Source organism: Urocitellus parryii, chromosome 10, assembly GCF_045843805.1.
Source record: "Urocitellus parryii isolate mUroPar1 chromosome 10, mUroPar1.hap1, whole genome shotgun sequence".
Taxonomy (NCBI): domain Eukaryota; kingdom Metazoa; phylum Chordata; class Mammalia; order Rodentia; family Sciuridae; genus Urocitellus; species Urocitellus parryii.
The window spans coordinates 84446122-84466266 of record NC_135540.1 but is presented as its reverse complement, the minus strand read 5'-3'; the positions used below and the strand labels follow the sequence as shown (position 1 = coordinate 84466266).

The 20145-nt window shown below is 39.0% G+C and overlaps 1 protein-coding gene across 10 annotated transcripts in view; it reads left to right on the top strand.

The window, feature by feature from the left end:
- The window catches only part of Septin11 (septin 11), a 97446-nt gene that overhangs the window by 29567 nt on the left and 47734 nt on the right, over positions 1 to 20145 (top strand). For all 10 annotated transcript variants that reach the window (XM_026403157.2, XM_026403153.2, XM_026403152.2 and 7 more), the window contains exon 2: positions 19165 to 19279. In XM_026403157.2, coding sequence (XP_026258942.1) covers positions 19165 to 19279 — 115 coding nt within the window. The remainder of the gene's footprint in view (positions 1 to 19164; positions 19280 to 20145) is intronic.

Sequence of the window (20145 nt, the reverse complement as noted above, 5' to 3'; positions counted from 1 at the left end):
AGAGCATTTAGAGACGGGTTTCTTGGGCTGGCTGTTGGATATGTGGGTGTTTGTTCTGTTTTCTTTACACAGTAAAGATGTTATAAAAAGGTTATAAATACGAGTGTCTACTCATATTTAAAGAGAGCCCTGGATGTGAGTACTTGGAAACAACGAGTATGTTCTTTTACTCATTCAGTCTCCTTTGCCTTTTCAGCTGGAATCTCTTGAATCTTTCTAGACCTAATTTTAAAAAGTACCTATTTTGATAGATAAATTACCTATTACAGTTATTCCCCACTTCTGGCAATTGTGTTATCATAAAGTCTGGAGCTTGTGGTTCCCTTATTGTAAGACCAAACAGAATGGAGACTCCAACTCAAATGTCGGGCTAGCTTCAGGAGATCTCTTGGTGGGAACTTTAGGTGGCAATGGCTTCACACTGCTCTGACCCTTCTCATTGGCCCTTAAGAGCTGGTTGTTTTTGTTTTCTGCTAGATAATAGGATAATTTTAATTTTAGTACAGGTCCTGAAACTGTACTACATTTGCTACTAACTGTCACTCACTATCACTTTCATTTGGATCTATGTTACTCGTCTTATTTTCTCATTTGGCTTTAGTGTCATGATGACCTTTTTTTTTTTTTTTTTTTTGAAACCAAGTGTCCACTCTAATGTAGGCTCTGACAACCTTTTTTTCTTCTCCTTTACTGAATGATAGAATCTTATAATTTGAGAACTTAGATTGTGTACCATTTCTCAGCAATCCTTCTCCTCCCATCCATATTACAGATGGTGGAACTGAAGCCAGAGAGGTGGTGAGCCACATCATTTAAAGCACATCCCTACCTAGGATGTAACTTAGTAGCACTTGTATGAGGTCTGGGTTTGCTCTCCAGCAGTGTGTGTGCATGCACATGCGTGTGCACACATGTGTAACTATAAATGCAGACCCTAGCTGAAGTAGGATTGGAAGCCTTGGAGGATTTTTAGCTGTGGAGTTTAAGGACTACTGTAGCTTTGTATGACTGTACTTAGCTGTTTTAAGGTGGGTAAATCCAACTATACAACATTTTGTGGAACAAAGTGGCTAGAGGAGAGTGCAGTATCCTAAAGGAAGCCTATTTTGTGGGAGAGAATTGTAGACCATAGGGAAAGTCTTAAGAGGAAGCTACTACCAATTTGTATAGGAAAGAGAATATGGTATTAAATAATATGTGATTTTAAATTTATTAGAGTTGGATTTGGAATGCTTTTGCTATTTGTTGTGCATATAGAAATATTATTATTGCCTAAGTAGATAACATCTGAATATAGATTCCAAGGACCTGAGTAAACTATTTGTAATTACCTCATAGATTGTTAGAAAATCAACACAATAGGCATTTTGTGTTGGTGCCATAGTGGCTGGTGGTTAGAACATTTGTTCCAAATTGCAAGTGGCAGAGAAGTGAATATAAAGGAATATGAATGTAATTAAAATGCCTTCAGAGATGGGAGTCTAAGTAAATATTATATTTATTAAGAGAAACAATGTAGTGAAATTGCCAACTAATGCTGAACTCAGGGTAGGCTTTAGAATCATAATTTCATTTACTGAGGTTAAAAATATTACTAGTCTTTAAAAAATTTTATTTTTCTTGGTGGTACTGGGGATGGAACCTAGGGCTTCACACATGCCCGATAAATGCTCTACCATTGGGCTCCATCTCCAGCATTTTTTATTTTTGGATTTTGAGACAAGGTCTTGTTAAGTTGCCCAGGCTGGCCTTAAACTTTTGATTGTTGTTAAAGTCTTATTTTTTTTAAATATAAGCTCAGAAATGGATAATGATGTTCCATCAGTAAGTCAACAGAGTTTTTTCCTTTAGTTTTATCTTAAACACCTGAATACATTTTTGGCCTTCTTCTCCAGACAGGATGCGGGATTGAATCTGAAGATGCTTCTTAGCTCAAAATTTGCATTTTCTTTAAAAGAATAATTAAGTTTATAAAACGGCTCACCAGTTCCTTTGCACATAATAGGTAGGGGTATGGAAAATACTTCCTCTACTCCAGCCCTTATTACCAAGAGGGATTTTGGCAATAAAATCATATGTATGTTTGCTCCTCGGTGGTCTGTAAGAAACTAAGGAGGAGGTGATGGGAATTTTCTGTATGTTAGGCTCTTGGTTTTAATGAGTCGGGACTGCAGGTTGCATCTTGTCTGTCTTCTAGTCTCTTTGCTGCTTCTGAATTGGTTGGCTTTTCTTTGCAACTGGCCCTTCTTAGTTTTGGTACCAGGGATTGAACCCAGGGTGCTTAACCACTGTGCCACATCCACAACCCTTTTTATTTTGAGACAGGGTCTCACTAGGTTGCTGAGGCTGGCTTTGAACTTCTGCCTCAGCCTCCCGAGGAGTCACTGGGATTACAGGCATATCCCACTGTGCCCTGCTCTGCCACGGGGTCTTACACCTTTGCTAGAGAAAAGAAAGGATACTTGATTGTGTTTGCTGGTAGATGAGAGAGAGAGGAAGAGTGATTGCTACGGGCTGTTCAGCCTTCATCTGTATCCTTTAGGTTAGACTTGTTCGGCTCCTTCTATGTGAGAAGTTTAAAAAATCCATTCCAGCAGTTTGATGGAAGTCTCAGCTCAGGTGAACCCACTTTCTTCCTGTCCCCTCAGTTTCTACTTCCCTTTCCTAAAACCTCCCACAAGGTGGTCCAGGGCCTGTGTACCATGACAGAGTGCGTCCTAATTCTGATCTCAGCAGATATGCTTGGGTGTGTGGCTGTGGCTATCCCACAGAGATCAACACATACGTATTAATTGATTAATGAAAGATTGAGCACAAGTAGCTTTTCTAGGCTCCCAGGCCTCATTAATGGAGTGCTAAGAACTTTTGACAACAGCCTGCTTGGCTTTGAATCTTGGCCTAGTACTATTTGCTGTGGCTCTGAGGAGATTAATGTCTTTGAGCTTCAATTTCCTCAACTTTAGGATAAGAATGATAATGGTTCATATCTCAGAGGTGATTGTGAGAAATAAATGAGATCCATGTAAAGTACAGGGATGGTACCTATCATGTGTATAAAATAAGAGCTTTATAAATGTTAACTTTAGCAGAATGATAATTTTCCTGAAAACATGTACCCTACAGCATGTGGCCTCTCCCCCATGTCTTCCCCACAGGCTGGTTGGTCCAAGTGTTGGGGAAGGTCCATACCTAAGCATATGACTGGCACATTGACCTCTATGTTATCCATTTTCTAAGGTCCTCTTAAATTTCCCCCCTCATTAAACATATACTAGGCCTTTCGGCCACACTGAATGTTTCTGTGAGTTCTCTGTCACTGTGCTGTTGCTTGATGACGTTTGTTTTTGCTTGGGGAAGGTAGGTCGTAGACATGTTGGCAACTTAGTCTCTGCATTGATCCATCCTCAATGGGCATCCCTGGCTACATGTGACATTGTCATAAATGAAGTTCAAAGTAAGATGAGTAACATCAATCAAAAGACATAGCCTGGAAGACTGGATTAAAAAACAAGACTCAACAATATGCTGTCTTCAAGAGACTCACCTCATAGGCAAAGAGGTCCAGTCTGAAGGTAACAGGATGGGCAAAAAACATATCATTCACATGGAACTCGTAAACAAGCAGGGGTTTCTATCCTCATATCAGACAAAGTGGACTTTGAGACAAAGTTAATCAGAAGGGACAAAGAAGACCATTTCATACTGCTTAAGGGAACTCACATCAACAAGACATAACAGTCATAAATATTTATGCCCCAAACAATGGAGCATCTATGTACATCAAACAAACCCTTCTCAATTTCAAGAATCAAATAGACCACAACACAATAATACTGGGTAACTTTAACATGCCTCTGTCACCACTGGGTAGATCCTCCAAACAAAAACTAAATAAAGAAGCTGTAGAACTAAAAAATGCAATTGATAATTCAGACAACAGACATATATAGAATATTTCATACATCAGTGAGTGAATATACTTTCTTCTCAGCAGCACACAATCCTTCTCTAATGTAGACTATGTTATGTGGGGTATCACATATGTTGGCATACAACTGTAATATTACCTTAATATATTTTTAGTATCTGTAGGGCTGTTTTGATAGCTCCCTTTTCATTGATATTAATTTTTGTGTTCTTGCTTTTTTTTTTTGATTTGGCTTGTTTTATTTTTATCAACTTTACTATTTCTTTTCTACTTCATATACTTCTGCTCTTACTGTTATTTTTTTCCTTCCACCTACCCAAGTTGAAAATAATTTGATTGTTAATCTAGCTTCTTTCTGATACAAGTACTTTAATTATACATCTGAGCACTGTTTCATCCCAGATTCTGATATTTTAAGCTTTTATTATCACTTATTTCAAAGCACTTTATTTTTTCTCATGCTTTCTTCTCTGACCCATGAGATATTTATAAGTGTGCCATTTAGTTTTGAAGTAGCTGAGTTGTGGTGGTGGGGTTCTATATATCTTAATGTGATTGATTTCTAATATAATAAATCATGCAGAAAACACAACTCAGCGTGATTTCAAATTTAAAAAAAGTAATGGGAAAGCTTTTTATATTAAGTATGTATTGGTTACATATATATCAAAACATGTCTGTTGATCAGATTGCATACTTCAAATATGTGCATTTTATTGTACTTCAATTTTACCTCAATAAAGCTATGGAAAAAATAAAAAGTAAGATGAGTAAGAGTTTCTGTCCTCAGGCTTTACATTCTTCTGGGAACCTGACAAGTAAAATAAACCAAGTGTCCTACCACATGCAAGATGTGATGAATGACCCAAATACAGTGGACATTTGTAAAATAGAACAGTGGTGTCTAATTCGGGAATCAGGGACGGCTCATTGAAGGGGGTGGCATTTTTGCTAGCAATTTTGAGGATGTGAAGGATTTTACAGTTGGGGTGAGAGTGGAGGCATTCTTTGTGCAAATGTGAGTATGCTTTGAAAAGATTTGGTAGTCTAGTTTAAGGCATGAGTGGTGAAGGCCTTGGAATTTGGCAAAACTGGTTTGAATACAGGTTCTGCCTTTAGTTTCCTCATCTGTAAAATGGGGACAATAATACCTACTTCCCAGTGTTATGAGGATTAAATGGGAAGTTTTTTTTAAAGGGCCAGGCACTAGTAACCTTCCTGATGACTGTGGTGGAAGGAGGGATATATTGGGGCGCTGGAAGGGCAGGCCAAACGTGGCAGCCTTTGGAATACCTTGTTCTTTTTGTTAGCCTATGCATAACATTGTCGTGTTTTATATAAATGTCCAGTGTTGCCTTTTTGTTGGTTGACGAAGGGTAATATTAGATTCCTTTCTTTTTAGTTTCCTAGTTAAAAAAGCAGTAGAACCCATTTCTTCTTTTTCCTTCTTGAGTATTTCAGTGTTCATGATACAGGTTCATTAGGCAACTTTGAATTAACACTTTTTAAAGACTGCCGTCTACTTTTCCACCTAGATTGCCAGAATAGGAGGCAGAATACGAGGTGCATTTACTAGTACTCTACTCTCCTTGGGGACTGAAGCTTCATCGGTTTCTCTGTCCAAATACATCTGGTTTTACAGTGATCCTTAGGTGCATGTGAATCATGGCTGTCACACCCTCTCTGAGTGAGGAACATCTGGCTGAGGAGTGGGTAGGAAGTTGGGCTGGGAAGGAATCTGAGAGATGGCAGTGAAGCCTGGTTTCCCTGCACTGGTGGTCAGAGCTGCCACATTGCGCTGAACCCACTCCTGGTAATAACTAACCCAAGTGTGTACATTTGGGGCAATTGTGGCAGAAGGGGTTTAACTCTGTGTAGCCATGATTACAGTAAGATACATGGTTTGACCCTCTCTCTGCGGGCTGGGATTTGAGGCTTGGATTATTCTCAAACTCAGATGGCTGGAGTAATTCTTATTTTTGCCAGTATAATTTTCACTTATTTCCATTGCCTGCTTTCATTTTCACTACTTGAATACTAATTATTCTAATGAACCATTCTGGTTTTGGAAGAATTTAATGGCAGCTACTTGGATCAGTGCCTAAGACTTTTGCTAATCTGGTCTTTCATTTGCCCTAGGTCTCATTTAACTTTCTCAGTTTCTCCTTCCTACAGAATATATGAATCACAGCAAGGCTCTTCTTCTTGCCAACCTGTAATTTTAGGTTAATGGTTCCTTGTATTCGTGCTATAAGAGACTGTCAGAAATGTATCCCCATATCCCATAACTCTTAATCTATTAATCGAGGACATTGAGGTGGAGTAGGATTCCATCTCTTTGAGGTGTCTGGTCTGCTGAACCAAATGCTTAGTTCTCTGTGGTGACAGCGTGCATTACAATGGAGTCTCTGCTGTTGCACATATTTGAGCATCGGTTTTTAAGAGCTGATGGGATTTAAATTTTTTTAATTTAGTTTTTGATACTAGGGATTGGACCCAGGTACACTTTACTACTGAGCTCTATTCCCAGTTCTTTATTTTTGTCTTTTTTAAGAGCCAGTGGAATTTTATAACAGATTTTCCTATGCAGTAGAGTTTTCCCAGTGTTCTACATGGGCCCTATTTGATTATTCAGACATATCAACCTGATAATAATGATAATGAAAATGCCTTTTTAAGAGGCATTCTTAGTGGACAATAGAGGGGGTGGAGAGGACTGTGGGAACATTCTTGGGAGCAGGCAGCATGTGAAAAGAGGTTTGTTTTGCATTAGCTGATCAAGGCAAAAGAGCCAGCAGCTAAAATCATCCATCAATAGGACACTTTGAGTGAAGAGAAAAACTGTAACATAACCTCCTGGGTCTGCTTTCCAAGGAACACCAATATGTATGAGAAAACCCCTCAGCCGACTTTCTCTGCAGCTAGATGGATGCTTCTATGATGTGCAGTTAACCTCAGTAAGGCAGAAAGCTGTCTCCTCTGGTAGTGGGAGTATTTATTTTGTTGGGGTTAATTGGACCTAATTTTTTTGAGAAGAAGAACAGAATAAGGAATAAAGAAGAAAGCTTTAGCTTGTTTAGAATGGCAGGACTTGTAGCCATCACCAATGGAGTTAATCTCTTAGATTCTCTGCTAAATATGCATTTTTTTTTTAATGCTCTGATGGAAGTTTGCATCAAGCAGCTTACCATTTGGATGGTTGCCCTCCTAGTAATCTGAGTTAAAACCTTGGCTAGAAAGCAAGTTCTGTACTCAAGATCTGGGTCTGGTGGGAAATATGTTCATAACTACGCTGGGTGATAGAAAACTTCAACACAGTGTCAGATCCTGGGCATATAAATATTTACATATTATTGCTCATATGTGTCTTTGTAATGGTTTACTTTAAGAAATATTTCCAGTAAACAGAAATATGAACCAGTTTTAAAATCTGATATATCCTCAGTTTTTTAGTTCACTGATTTCCTGCCCTTTGGAGCGCTTTCTTTTCCTGCTGCCTTCTTTGACAAGTTCCACTTCTTCCTTTCCTGTCATCTCCATTCCTTTTCTGCAAACTATCCAAATTTATTTCAGCTCACCCAGACCCAGACCAAATCTACCCTCTGCTAAGGAAGCATTCTTCTTTGTCCTGGCTGGCACTGACATCCATTGTCCAACCCCTTAACTTTGGTACTGTATTTCATCGTGAAACACTTTAGAGTTTGTTTTGTCTCAGTTACGTATCTTCCTAATAAAACTCAAGTTCCGAAGAATCTTTACATTTCCTAGAATCCTTGTCACACACTAGGCACCTAGCTGTTCGCAGTTTGCTTTCATTATTGGAAGACTTCCTCTAAAGACAAAGAGACTCTGGCCAGTCAGTGGTTATCTGCCCTTATCAAGTTCAGTGTAAAAGACGCCCTGGGAACCTGAGAGAAATCTAGTTTATGGTGTGCTGTTACTAATTTCTATCTTTTTTCCCCACAGGAAACTGAGTTGTGTTCTGTTTTGAGATGGGGAAATGCTAATATTCACTATTAGAACCTATCCTAAAGAACCTGAAGATTATAATCATGCACACTCTGTAGGCAGAATCCTAATATGGCCCTGGTCCCAGCTGTCTGTGGTGTATATAATCTGTATATACCAGAGCTTGTGGATATCATGGGATAGCCACTCCTAGGAGCCAGTCATATCATTGTTCACTTTTAAAAATGGAGATTATCCTGGTGGACTTGGACCTAATCAAGTGGTTCCTTAAAAGGGACAGGGCTCTTCCTGGGAAAGGAGATCCCAAATGGGAAAGGAATACAGGGAGACTTTCCAGTGCTGTTCTTGAATATGGAGTGGACCTAAGGTTAGGAGCTAGTACCTTTGTGGAGCTGAGCACTGCCTCAGCTACAAGCAGAGGAGGCCCTTCGTCCTGCAGCTGCAAGGAATTGAATATGCCAGCAAGCTGAATGAACTTGCCTGTGGACTTTCCTCCAGAACCTCTGGCAGCCATTGATCTCTAGCCTTTTGGTGTCCCAAGAATCCAGACCTGCCATATTCAGCCTTGTGACCTGTGAAACTGAGAGCTAACCATGAGTGCTGTGTCAAGGCATTAGGTTTGTGATAATTTATTATCACGGCAATGCAAAACTAATACACATTCCAAATTTATGCAAGTGACCTCTATTTTACTCTGATAGTGTTTCATCCAGGGCTAAGATTAAGACACAGTGAAACTCTTAGAAAGGCTTGAGGATTTGGGCCGTATTGTTTAGTAATATTTGTAGAACAAGGCCAGATGTTAATTTGTATGTTCAGGTGTTGTCTCAGGTTTAGGGTATAGAAATGCTTTGCTGTGCTAGGTTGGTCTGGCTTAGGAACCAAACATCTCTTAAGGGAAGAAAGTGGCCAAGTTGTGACTGAGGGACACAGACCTGGTGCTTTGTTCACGACGGCCTTAGTGCTGGTTGGGGTTATTTTTTCTTCTCTCTCAGAGGCTACCATTATGTGACCATTTGTATACCTGAGAATCCCCACCTTTCCAGAAAGGAACAGAAATAAATGGTATCTTTCAAACAGGAAGTAGCCAATTTGATCCAATGATCCATAGATCATTATTTGCTGATTAATACATTTGGTTGAATAGAAATATATGAAGTAAGCCACGGTGTTTCTCAAACAGGAAACACCAAGGAAAGGATACGTGAATATGGAGTACACGAAAAGTTGAGGAAGAGTCTTCCAGCTGACTTGAGCCTCTTAATTTTCTTTGACCTACTCATCCTTGTTTTGGAAATGCTCACCTGAAAGATATAGTCTATGGTAAAGGCAGGGCAGAAAGGACAAATATGACCCAAAGGAAGAACCATGAGACAACTAGGTGATTTTCTGCTCTACAAGAGATGCAATGTGTCTTAAATGGAGTCAGGTGATTTGGAAAATAACCTGGAGAGCTGGAGGTTTTGAAATGATTAGTGACCTCCATGATTTGATTTGCTCATTAGCTTTCCTAGGTGGCTGCATCCACGGGCTTCTCTTCATCTCTGTGAGGGGAGGTGAGAACCGCTGCAACATCTGTCTCTCATCATATCATGCCTTTATAAATACTTCTTGACTATTTGTCACATTGTTTCCCTCCCACTCTGTCTCCCTCTGAATACTGTAAAATTTGTAAGCGTCCCTGGAATGCACACGTGGACCTTGTCATTCCCGAACATGAGACTTTCTGCTGGTCAGCACTTTGTAGATTTGTGAGACTCTTACAGGCCTTAGTCACTTGGTCTCCAACAGAAAGACTGTAAGTCTTTGGAAACTTTAAGAAAATGTCTTTTTGTTGTTGTTAATTCTTGGCATCCAGTTAAGTTGAATCTCTTGAGTTTAAACAGACTTTTTGAAAAATATTCTGTCTGTAAGGGAAAAAAAAATGCTCTCACTGTGTGCTGGTTGGGATTATTTTGTTTGGATGTCACACTCAGCAGTTATTTGCCCATGGACTGTTTAATGATCCTGTCCCTCATCCAGAATTGTAAGCAGAACCTGGGACTGTGTTTACTGCATATACCTATTTTGGGGTCTAATTTTTCAACAGTATTTTTCCTAATTGGTATGTGAGAAATCTAATTTCTGATGGAGGGAAGGTAAAACTCTAGTCCCAGACAGACCAGTCAGATCTCAGAGAAAATGTGGACAATTGTCATTTAATCTGAAGGTTGGTTGGCTGTAGAGAAGACAGAAAGGACTGGGCACAGGTGAAGGAATGAGGCAGCATGGTGTTTTTAGACCTTTCCAATTCAGCTTCTCCAGCAGCAGCTAACTTTAATTATCTCCCCTGTGTAGTGGAGGGAGTGGGCCATACCCTGAGGTTCCGTCCTCCTTCCCCTGTGCACAAGGAGAGCCACTGTACCTATATCATCTGAAAACAAGAAAGTTGGAGAATATGTCCACCACATTAAACACAGACATTGGTGAAGTTCAGTGTGGATAAGGTTAGGGAAAGGGAAGGCCCAAGTCACTGGTTTTTAGGGTATAGAGATAGCAACCATCTGGTAGAGCAGTTGCAGTTATGTCAACAAGAGAGCAGGCTAGGAAAAGTTTATCCAAACAGTGTGCTTGGTGGGCAGTGAATGCTGGTATTAACATCTGGGTGCAGAGAAGAGTTACTTTGGTATCAACAACTTGAAATCTTCACTGTCCAAATCATAGCATAGGGGCACGTCTAAGATGATTTCTTCTACAAGAGGGTGGAACGTCTAACTTTCTGCAGATTTAGTCAGTGGTGTATTAGGAATTGTTATTCCAGGAACGTCTCTGATACCTTGAAGTACATGTTGCCACTTGGCATGAGAAAATAGGAGGAAGCTTAGAGATGCCTGAACTGTAGGTGAACAGGTTGGGAGCCCACATGAAGCGGGGGCTGTTAGCCTGTGATTGGCAAGGAGGAGGTAACCCAAGAAAATTGTATAAAACAGGCAGAGGATAGATAATTATATTAATTCTTGCAACAGCACTCTAAGGTAGTTATTTGAAAGTTGACAAAACCATGGCTAAGTTTAGTGACTTACTCTATGTCACAAAGCTAAAGGATGGCTGAGGTGCCCTTGTGAGGACATCATTTGTCAAGCTTACCTTCCACTGGACTGTTCTGCTTTTCTGCTGAGTCTTTGGTTCTGCTTTTAGAAAAATGAAGTGCTCACATTTTTATCCTATCACCCACCCAGGGGATGCAATAAAAATTGTAGGCTTACCTCCTTAAAATAGATGTTAAGTATATTTTTATTATCATTCCCGAATTTAAAATCCTTTATTTCTCTTCTATTATAAAAGTGGAAGGGATTTTTTTTCCTTTTGCAACAATGCAAATTTATAGAAACCTAATGAGAAAGTAAAATTTCCCTACAGTAAATTCTACCATCATCTAAGAAAACCTCTATACTGCATTATTTTTTTTGCCAGGATCAGGAAAAGCAAATTTTGTTCTTCACTGGAAGCTTTTTGGAGAAAGTTACTTAAGAGATAACACTTGGAATTGGGGCATTTACTCGGTATTCATCAAGTTCTTTTCTTGTAATTCAGTGCTGTTTTCCGGGGTGGCTCTGAGGGTTTGGCATTCTGAGCTCATCTACCTGACTTTATGACCTGGGGGCTGACTCCAGACTGTCCCTTGTCCCAGTCTCAGCTTCCAGATGGGCTACACTGAGAAGTTGCTTTTTCCTTATTAACATATGGTTTCCCCGCTAACTGTTCTACTCTTCTCCCTGGCTCTCTTTGTTCTGCTGCTTGTTTAAGACAATTTCCTTGGGGTTTTTCTTGGCTCTAGCCTTAGGATTTCATGGTATAGATGACAAGCAGAGTAGCAAATGTTATCTGAATCATCCTTAAAGAATGTAACCCTCATTGGTAATGAGATGCTTCAGACGTTTTATATTATGAAAGTTACTCTAGCTATGCCTAGCCTTGAAAATATCCCAGAATAAGCTTCATAGCTGTGGTTTGGGTCGATACTTTGCATTCCAGCATTTTCCATTTTGCATGGGAACTAAGGGTGTTTCTCATCTTTCTGCTAACCTTCTTTTCTTTGAAAGAAAACATGAGACTAATTCAATATTCTATAGATTATAGTCACATAAAAAGACATATTTACCAAAATGATCTATCAGGGCCCTTGGATAAAACTTATTTCTCAGTTTGTGGGGCCAGCATTTGTTCAGTTACTGGACTTGTGGTTAGTCAGAGGTCTTATTATGAGAATCAGTTTGTTCTCTTTGCTCCTCTGTGGCCAGGTGATACCTGTACTACTGAAACAGGACCTCAAAAAAAAAAAAAAAAAAGACACTGCCAAGGTGAGGAAGGAATGTGCACCTTTTCTCTTCCCTATGTGGCCATCATTTTTATGGGGACAAGCCTTTCCCTTCTCCTATTTCTTTCTGCTGCCCCCATGGTTCCATCTCAGCTTTATTTAAATCCAACCCCTTAGGACTTGAGTCTTCATTATTTTTACCTCTGCCCATCAGGCAGTACTGCTCAGAAGGACTCTTTTCATCTGAATTCAAAAAACCTACACATCAATTGTACATAGGTGTTGCCTACAATTAATTAATAAACAGTTATCTGAATTAATATCCAATGGTGCTTGGATTAACACATGTTCTTACATGCTATAGACTCATGAATTCACTTGAGCTCTAAGTCTCACATGAGTTACAAGGCTGCATTGCTTCCTGTACTTTGCATAAATTAGTATTATTATATTTAATTTTTAATTATTTGATTAACATCTAGGTGCCCCACCAACTTCCATGAGTTAGGACTTCTTCATCTTCACCTTGTCCTTAGTCTTGCACAGTATCTATTGTAGGTAGGTACGAAGAAGGTACTTGTCGAATGAATGAAATCATGAATAAAGCTTTACTTTTCTTATTGAAAACAGGTGACTTACACCTAAGAATTATTTCTTAGGTTTTGTTTTGAGGATATCAATCAGCTTTTCAAAAATTATGTGAAAGACTGTATATAGGGCTGGGGATATAGCTCAGTTGGTAGAATGCTTGCCTCACATGCCCAAGGCTCTGGGTTCAAGCCCCAACACCAAAAAAACAAAACAAACAAAAAAACCTGCATATATATCTGAAAACTTGCTTTTGAGCAGAATAGTCATAAACAATGTAACTTAAAAAAAACATTCACAATTATTGTAGTAAAATAAGCAGAATGGAAAGTTTAGGTGGAAAAACGTGGAAATATGCACGCAAATTTCAATTAGGCTTAAAGTTTTCCTGGGATAATTGATAGAAAGTCTCTTTCATGGATCATTTAAAAATTGAGCCCTCTTGATCTGGTGAGAAGAAATATACTACCAGGAAGTTTTCACTTTGTGTTGGCTTTCTTAGGCAAAATGACAGATTTGGATTTATGCATCTCTGGTTTCCAAGTTCAAGAAACCTTAGAACTGGCATTAGGTTCAGAGGCTTTGTTTAGAGGGTTATTTGATGAAATCTCTTCACTTTACAGATGAGGAAACATAAACCTTGGGATTAAGTGTTTTAGATCAATATAATAATTTATCATCTATAAACCAATGCTTTGAGAAAAATGTAATCACCGCTTCTTTTTTTATAAAAATATTTTTTAGTTGTAGATGGACACATAATATCTATTTTTATGTGGTGTTGAGGATTGAACCATGTGCCTCACACATGCCAGGCAAGCGCTTTACCACTGAGCTACGGCCCCAACCCTAATCACCACTTCTTATAAACAAAAATCTCTGACTCTCTTAACTAAATGCATAAAAGAAGTTGTCTCTTAAATTCAAAATTTATATAATTTAAATTTAAAAATGGGGAAGTCTTTCTAAACTTAAATTGTAATTTCTGATTTTAAAGGTAAAAATTACCTTGCTTTGTAATTTCAGATTTTAAAGAAAAAATTGCCTTGCTTTCAAATGAAAACATAATTTTAATTTGTTTTAATTAAACAGTTAAAATGTCACCTTAGTAACCTGCTCTCTTGCTTCCGCCTGCTGATAAGGATCAAAGGCTGTAAGCTCCCAACCACATTCAACCCTGAAGCACTGAAGTTTTAAAATTAAAGTCAAAGGATACCAGTTTGAGTATGGTGAATGGAATCCATCTGGGCACATCCAGTTTGTTAATCTCAAAAGTCTAGGCTGGATTAAAATAGAAACAAAAGTGAAGATGGGGAATCCAGAATGGTTTCCAGCCTTAGAAGATGTTGGTGCTGTTCAACCTTTGGTTTTGCAAACAGGAATGTATTTCTTATTTTTGCCTCCCCCTTTTTAAGAGTCTCCTATTTGAAGGTGGATTTTCTTCATGCTAGAATCCTCTGTCTCTTGATTTCTTTTGTTCAGTGTGTTGATCCCTTTGGATTTTAATTTCTTATTTACTCCAAGCACTTTGCTGATCAGCAGCTTCTCCTGGAATGCTTTGCAGCAGTAACAGAACTCCTAATTCATTTCAGATTTTAAAATTATAGTTGTATCTTTCATGAAATTTAGGGAAGGGAAACACAAGTTTCTTCAACACCTATTAAATGCAACCCTACCAAGTGCTCCATTTTTACTGGTGGCAGAACAAAGAGAAAAAGCAAAACTGGGATTCAGATCCGTCAGACTCCAGGCTTTTTGCTGTCCTGCTCTGGTTAACCAAGATTTGGAGCTGTGGAACATATTTTATAGCAATACTCAGAAAGTAGGTGTTGGCACACATTCTTATATAATTTGTTTTATAATTGTCTCAATAATTAAGTCAGCTGGACATCTTGAAAAAACTTTTCAATTATAAACTTCAGAGTATACATTCCTAGTAAAGTGACCCTTTAGGCAGAGATAGCATTTATGTAGAAGGCTTCTGCAAGCCACATTCTTGTTTCACTGGTAGAATGGGGGAGTTTAGCCTTCCTAAGAACTGTCCCCAGCATTTCTGCAGCCAAAAGCTGCTATTTCTCCCTGGCTGCATAGAGTTGAGGTCATGGTATCTGCCACTTTTTATTCCTAGTAGTAGTAAATTTAGTATGTTCTGTCTTTACTGCTACATTGTAAAACTTTTTGGAGTCAAGAAGAGTGTTATTAGTGAAAAACAAAAATAAAGCATTTTAGCTCCCTTAGTGCTTTGGGTACTATTTTTAAAAGGATTAATAAATAATTATATTCAAGAGGAGATGGTCTAAAAAGAGAAAAATGAAATAATCCAGTTAAAGACCAGCTATTTTGTTTTGCATCATTCTTAGTCATGGCCCTTTTCAAGATGTAGTGGGCTATAGAAATCATCTAATAACAAATCCTCACTAGACAGATTAGCTAATGAAGGGCTAACTCAATTAAGGTCTTATAGTTACTTACTTAGTGGCTTCATATTGGCACTTTTGTTTTGAAAACGGTTAAACCTAAGCCTTATATTATGGGCTTCACGTGCCATAGCTGCAAAAATCAAAGTGTGGGTCTCAGCATTGCCAGGACCAATGAAACTAGACCTGGAGCTACTTTGCCAATTCTAATTCTCAATTTCCAACCTCTCTGGTTGCCAAAGAATTAAGGTTTTAGAGACTTTTTTTTTTTTCCTCCTATCTTAACACTGGGTTTTTACAGCAGCAGAAGGCACTGTGATGTTGGGGGCTACTTGGAAACTTAGATAACCACGAGATAGCTCTGACCAAGTGCAAGGATTCTGGCCTGATGTTGACTTCCTGCATTTAGTTTTTAGCTCCTCAGCTTTACTAGCTGTGTGACCTTGGGCAGATAACTAGTGTTCCTCTATTTTCATCAGTTCATTTGTGTTTGGGGCTTTTCTGGAACATTGGGATGGTCAATAAATGTTAGCCGTTATGATGATGATCACAGAATGTCAAATAGCTTGAGCCACCCTTATTCAATCAGGATTTTCCTTTTATTGGCAAGAAAAGTGTTCACTGAAACTCCTCCTGAGATTTCATAATAGAACTGATTTGGCAGGTAGAATTTCAGTAGAATCTGGAAGGTTTGTATGCGTTAATATTGGGTATGAGGTCCTTCTGATAAGACGAAATAGTGTGAGTCCCTGTTTTCTGAGGGGCAGATCCCTGGGTTTGTTGTCCCAGGCACAGTCTAACCGCAGCACCAGGTGCTCCCTGGGTGAAGTGGCTTCAGCTCCTGGGGAACTTGAGGTGGCAAGCCAAGGAGTTTGTATTGGCAGCCTGTGAGTACTGAGATGCCTTTGGCCACAAGATATAGAGGGAAGAAGAATTAGAGAAGGATGGAATGGAGACAGGGAGGCTGTGGAGTTAGTAGGAGTTGAGTGGGGGAGGATGTAGCATTGCTAAGCCTTTGGAGTTGATGGTGGTAGGGGAGATGGTTTCCAGCATAAGTCAGTAGTATTAACAGAAATAGGGACCGCTGGGGTTAGAAGGAAATGATTTCAGTTTTGTGAACATCAGCTTGCAGTGTAGATAGGAAACCCCAAGAAAACAGCCCTGCTATGATAAAAATCAAGAACTGGGTGAAGAGTTCAGTATTGGAGGTAAAATTGGGGGAGTCACTTATAGATCTGTGATAGTATTAGGAATGTAGGAATATATACTGTTTCTTAAAACTGGGACTATAGACTCAAATGAGATCCTGCATTCCTCGGATAGTGAGTGACAGTTAAGGAAAGTGCCCTGAAATGCTGGGTGTAGGAATTCAGTTCAGCTGCTGTGTGTGAGTCACCAGGTAAATTGCTCTGAGCCACTCCTTGCATTTCCTCCAGTGTTTTCCGGTTTTTAAGATCGCTCATGCACCAGAGGAGGAACTTCTATTTCCTTTTTGACCACCACATGCTGATAGGGCAGGGACTCTCCTTTAATACTGGGGAGAGAATTCGATTCAAATTTTGAAATTTAAAAAACAGCATTATAAAATTTACGTATTTTATTTCACAAAGAAGACAGAGACTCTAAAGACGAAACTTTTAAATTTCAAAAATTCCAAGACCAAAATGTTTTATAACCCTTCATTTTGTATGTGGTTTTCAATGGGTATAAAAATACTCTGTGGGTGTGTGGGTGGTTTCTCATGTTTTGGAAAACGGTGAGAATATGAGATGCTGAGCTTTGGGTTCTGGGATGAGAGCTATAATTACTAACTCTGATTCTGCCCTAGGATTGGCTCATGGGTGGATATCTGGTCTCTAGAAACCCAACAAGCTAGAGTCCACAGCAGTAACCCCCTCCCCCCCCCAAATTAAAGGAATGATTGTGATGGCGAGTGGAGGGAATGCAGGATGGGGTCCTTCCTTGCCTCTTCTATGTGCAGGCCATTCATTCCCCAGCTGCTCAGGTCTGCATGGTGAGAGTGAAGCTGTTGCAATGGCGACTCCCAGCCTGGTGCACAGCAGCAGCTGTGATGGAAACAGTTTTAAATATAACCCAGGACTTATTTCAAATCCTCCTCCCCCAGGTCTTGGCGGATGTGGTAAACACCCTAAAAATACCTGCTGTCTGAACTTTTGAGGTATCTGAAGAGGAAGGGGCAGGTACTAGAATTGGGGTTGGAAGAAGTCCACTGTTGGTAGGAGGCTTGTCCGGCTACCAGGACTGCTGCCCACTGGGCCTGCTCCGGAAGCTGTTTGGTGGGCTGTGGACCATGCCATCCTGTTAAAGCATAAGTGGCTGCTCTTGAGTCTGATATTCGCTGCTGTTGGCAGGTTTCAAGGAAACTATTCATAGACTAGACATCTGTTGTGTCCTATTGACCTCAGACCTGCAGCTGCCAGCGTGGTATTCATACAGTGTGTTGGGTTTTAGTTTTAGTTCACAGAATCAGAATTTTAGAGCTGGTATGGATTTTAGACATTGTTGTTAGTAAAACCATTAAAACCCATTAAATTGCTACATTTATGAAGTCACATTATTGTCTTTATATAGTAACCATAGTAATTTGAAATTGGAGTCTCAGTCTTTGATTATTAAAAGAAATCACTCTCATAATAATATAATATAGAATAGGATCGTGAAAACCAGTCTTTAAAAATCATTGAGTAAGTAATTCCATGCAAAACTTTTCTTTTTTTTCCCCTTTTGTGGTACTGGGAATTGAACCCAGAGATACTTTACCGGAGAGCCACATCTCCAGCCCAATTTAGTTTTAATTTTGAGATGGGGTCTTGCTAAGTTGCTAAGGCTGGCCTAAAACCTGCAGTCCTCCTCATGCCTCAGCCTCCTGAGTTGCTAGGTTTACAGGCTTGTGTTACCATGCCTGGCTTCCTTTTCTTTTTCTTTTTCTTTTCTTTTCTTTTTTTCTTTCTTTCTTTCTTTTTTTTTTTTTTTTTTTAATAGTATCAGTGAGGCTCATTTCCTCACCTGGACTTCAGTATTTTGAATGTAAATTTCATTGGTGACACAGCCAGACTACCAGGAATCTTGCTTTCAAGGGGAAGACTCTCAGTATCCAGATTCTGGAATTGTAAAACATAATCATGGTATTACGATTGAAGGACCATCGGTGAGTTCTGTTCCCCAGGAAAGCAAGGTTTCCTACATTATCCATAACACTCATGAGACACACATAAAGTTGTAGAAGCAGTCAGTGTTATCTTATAAAGCAGTAAAAGTCACTGACTTTTAAAATGTGTGATAACTACTTTACCCCAGTGTCCATCAGTACATTCTGAGAAGCTCTTGGGAGTACAAAGCCTGTGCTAGCAACTGTGCAGAGAGCAGAGAAGCCCTCACTAAACTTGCACAGTAAATGGAGGAGATGGAACCAGTCTGTGCACTTAGTTTTTAATATATTGCATTATGGTGGTTATAACATTGCCTTAATTGTAATGAGTATATATCCTCCACTGTGAGCTTCTGAAAGCTCCTTTATATATCTGGAAGAGTGTTGGTTTGTTTAACTATGCATTGAAAATAAATTGAAAGTTTTCCTTGAGTGATGGACACTACCAAGATGGTTAGAGTCTTTTTTTTTTAAATGTTACTTAATGAATATCTGAAATTGCACTTCTAGAAGCTTATATTTTTTAGGATCAGTATACCTAATAAAAACAGTAACACATGGAGCACGCTGGGATACAGTCTGCTTTAGAAAGGAGATTTTGTGACATTGTGGAAAGAGCATGGCTTTGGAGTTGTTAGTGCCCTCTGTTGGAAGAAGCCAAGGAGGGTGTAGACACTGGGCAGTCTCTTTATGTCCACACATGTCAAGGAGAGAAGGGAAGAGGTAATAACTGTAATATGTTACGTTTGGTGGTATAGTTCATGGCCTCTCAAATGTTTCTTCTTTGGAATTTCAGAATGAAGAGCTTCGAAACTTGTCCCTTTCTGGCCATGTTGGATTTGACAGTCTCCCGGACCAATTGGTCAACAAGTCTACTTCTCAAGGATTCTGTTTCAACATCCTGTGTGTTGGTAAGTGATTGGTCACCTGCTGCCCAGCAGGGCATCTGACCCTTGGATGTTGGCAGGTGAGTGTCAGAGGGGCATGTTTCAGGGAAATAAGGAAAATGATGCTTTTACTCTTTTTCCTTAGGGAAAGCACGGAAATAATACTTGCTTTACATAGGTAACACTATTGTAAAGACAGAGTTGCTTTTGGGCAAATGCTTTGTAGGTGTTGAGGTGTTACTCCAGTTATTATTTTTGTCACATGGCCAAACAATATCAGTTTAATATGGTTATTAAAATACTTATTTTAATTTTTTGGTAGGGAGTGGGACATGGACCCTAACTAGACTATAGAAAGTTGAAAGAAAGAACTGAGATGCCTGCAATAAAAATATTCAAAAGCTTTATAAGAATCTGCTTCTAAAAGATGGGCTGAGGCTCAGTGGCATAGCACTTGCCTAGCAGGAACAAGGTGTGATGCCTAGGACCCTCTTCAAGATTATGTTATGTTATATATATATATTTGTGACTAGAATCTGTTTCTAGGTTTTTCTGATTATAGTGAAATAATAATCTCCACTGAAGTCTTTTTAAGATATACTACCTGCAGAAAGTGAAATCTAAAGCACTCTAACTACTTAACTATCCTTATGCTGTTTAAAACTTTTGCTTCTAGGACAGAAGACAGTCTAAAAATTCTATTTTATATCTGAATTTTTTTCAGATATAAAAATAAAAATGTTTTATATAAATGTTAATATAATTGTTTATATAAATGTTTTATATAAAAAAATAAATGTTTTACCTTAATTATTGAATTAGCCTTCTGTCTTTAGTTGGGATCTAAAAATGACTTAGTTTGTTCTTGGTAGACAGATGGAAAAGTCCAA